The following is a 2,225-nucleotide window of genomic DNA, read 5'->3' as shown; positions in this document are numbered from 1 at the left end:
ATATCGTGCTGCAATGTGCTCTACAAAATCATTACTAAGCTCCTGGCTAATAGAATGAAGGACTGCATGTCTGATCTCATTTCTCCTAATCAGGTTGCTTTTGTTAAAGGCCGTAAGCTTGGTGACCACATTCTCCTCGCACAAGCCTTATGTAAGGACTACCACCTAAGTTCTGGTGCCCTAAGGTTGCGTTTAAGCTTGATATTGCCAAGGCCTTCGACACTTTGAACTGGTCTTTTCTTTTCCGCCTTCTGGAAATTCAAGGCTTCAATCCCATCTTCATTAAATGGATCAGGTCCTGTATTACGGGCTCAATGGTTTCGGTAAAGGTTAACGGTTCTCTGGAAGGTTATTTTAAATGCAAGTCTGGTCTTAAACAGGGGGACCCCCTCTCCCCATACCTATTCGTCCTCGCCATGGAGGCCCTTACTGCTAGTATCAATCATATAATTTCTTCCAGGACCTTTAATTTCATTCCTCCGCGAAGGAAGCCAGAATTAGTCACCTCGTCTTTGCAGATGATGTGTTGCTGTTTTGTAAGGGTGACAATGATTCGGTGTCTGCAATCCTTGAGGCTGTGAATCTGTTTTCGTCAATGTCGGGTTTAATTCCAAATGCCTCAAAAAGTGTTGTTTTCTTTGGTAATGTCCCCTCGGCCACTCAAGACTTTTCCATTGCCACTTCTGGTTTTAACCGAGGCGTGCTTCCTGTAATTTATCTTGGTCTTCCTTTAGTCTCAGGCAAGCTTAGTTTGCGGGACTGCCAGCCCTTGTTGTTAAAAATCAGTAGCAAAATGGAGACATGGGGTAATAAATATATAAGCCAGGCTGGTCGTGCCCAGTTAATCAGGTCTGTCATCTATGGATTGCAAGGACACTGGTCCGACTGTCTCTTTCTTCCGAAGAATATTCTTAAGAAAATCCAAAGCATTATGGCAAAGTTTCTCTGGAAAGGTACTCAGCAGGGTCCTTGCTTTTATAAAGTAGCCTGGAAACATTGTTGTCTAAAGAAAACGGAAGGAGGGTTGGGTTTTAAGGAGCTCCTTGGCTGGAATCAGTGTGTTCTTCAGTGGCAAATATGGAGGATCATTCGACAAGAGGAGCATTCTCTATGGTTGATTTGGATTTCGAAATATCTGTTAAGACGTCGTGCCTTTTGGACTATGCAAGTCCCGGACAAGTGCTCTTGGGGGCTGAGAAAAATTTTAAATGCTCGTGCCTCGGTTCTTCAGCGTGTCACCTATAGAGTTGGGAGAAACTCTTGTTTTCTCCTATGGCATGACCCTTGGTGCCTTCGCAGTCCTCTCCTCAATCGCTATGGTGCAAGAGCTATTCGTCTCTGGAATCTCAGAACATGGCGCCTCTTAGTACCATAATTCGTGATGGAAGTTGGCATTTGGGGGTGTCTAATGATCTCATTATTATTGAGATTAGGCAACACTGTAATTCCACTACTATTTATGCCTCGGATGAAATTCTATGGATGGTCAGATTGTTCATTCGCTTAAAGTTAAAGATATTTGGGAAAGCTCTCGCATTCCTGGTACAATGCCTCCATGGTTTTCGTTTGTTTGGTTGCAAATTCAGAATTCCGAAGGTTGCTTTCACGGTTGGTTGATTGTGCAAGAAAGATTATTAACAAAGGATAGAATGCAACATTTCCATATGGCTGTTAACAGAACCTGTGTTTTATGTGGCTTGGCTGATGAGTCTCATGCTCATCTATTTGTTCCTGTACTTTTACCCGGAGTATCTATGCTAGTTGGCATTGGCCTATTTCTGCGGTCTGGAATGATTTTTCGCTGGAAATATTATTGTTTCTCCTGGTTTGAGAAGTATCGAACAAGACATGTCGAATCCTTTTGTTTCGGTGGTCTCTACTCAGTTGGAGGGAGGTAATTCGAGAATCCATTCTCTTCTTCTCGTGATTGCTGCTAGTCTTATTGATGATGACGTGAAGTCAACTGTTAGAAGCAAATGTCCACGTGCAAATTCTTTATTGCCATGTACTCGCCTGAACCATCCCTTATTACTGTCCTTATATTAATTCTAGGTAATAGGCCTGTTAGTGTTTCTATTGTTGGAGCTCGTAGTTAGCTTGTGCGTTTGTTTATCCATGGGATTCTCTAGTTATCGTATGTTTTCTTTCCCGCGGGGTATGCCCCTAGATTTGTATTCGCTTTTTCGTTTAATCTACTTTATTTAGCAAAAAAAAAAAAAAAAAAA

At 42.2% G+C, this 2,225-nt stretch overlaps 1 protein-coding gene across 1 annotated transcript; it reads left to right on the top strand.

Annotated features, from left to right (window-relative positions):
- Positions 1-595: 595 nt before the first annotated feature.
- Positions 596-1,375, top strand: LOC135151405 (uncharacterized mitochondrial protein AtMg00310-like). The gene has a single exon (XM_064089847.1). The coding sequence runs from the start codon at positions 596-598 to the stop codon at positions 1,373-1,375; it is 780 nt and encodes a 259-aa protein (XP_063945917.1).
- The last annotated feature ends 850 nt before the right edge of the window (positions 1,376-2,225 follow it).

This window comes from Daucus carota, chromosome 3 (genome assembly GCF_001625215.2).
Source record: "Daucus carota subsp. sativus chromosome 3, DH1 v3.0, whole genome shotgun sequence".
Lineage (NCBI taxonomy): Eukaryota > Viridiplantae > Streptophyta > Magnoliopsida > Apiales > Apiaceae > Daucus > Daucus carota.
Note: the sequence above shows the minus strand (reverse complement) of the source record. Positions and strands in the feature narration are given on the sequence as shown.

Bases quoted from the DNA above. Each gene is read 5' to 3' on its own strand.
- LOC135151405 (XM_064089847.1), top strand. From the start codon at position 596: ATGTCGGGTTTAATTCCAAATGCCTCAAAAAGTGTTGTTTTCTTTGGT.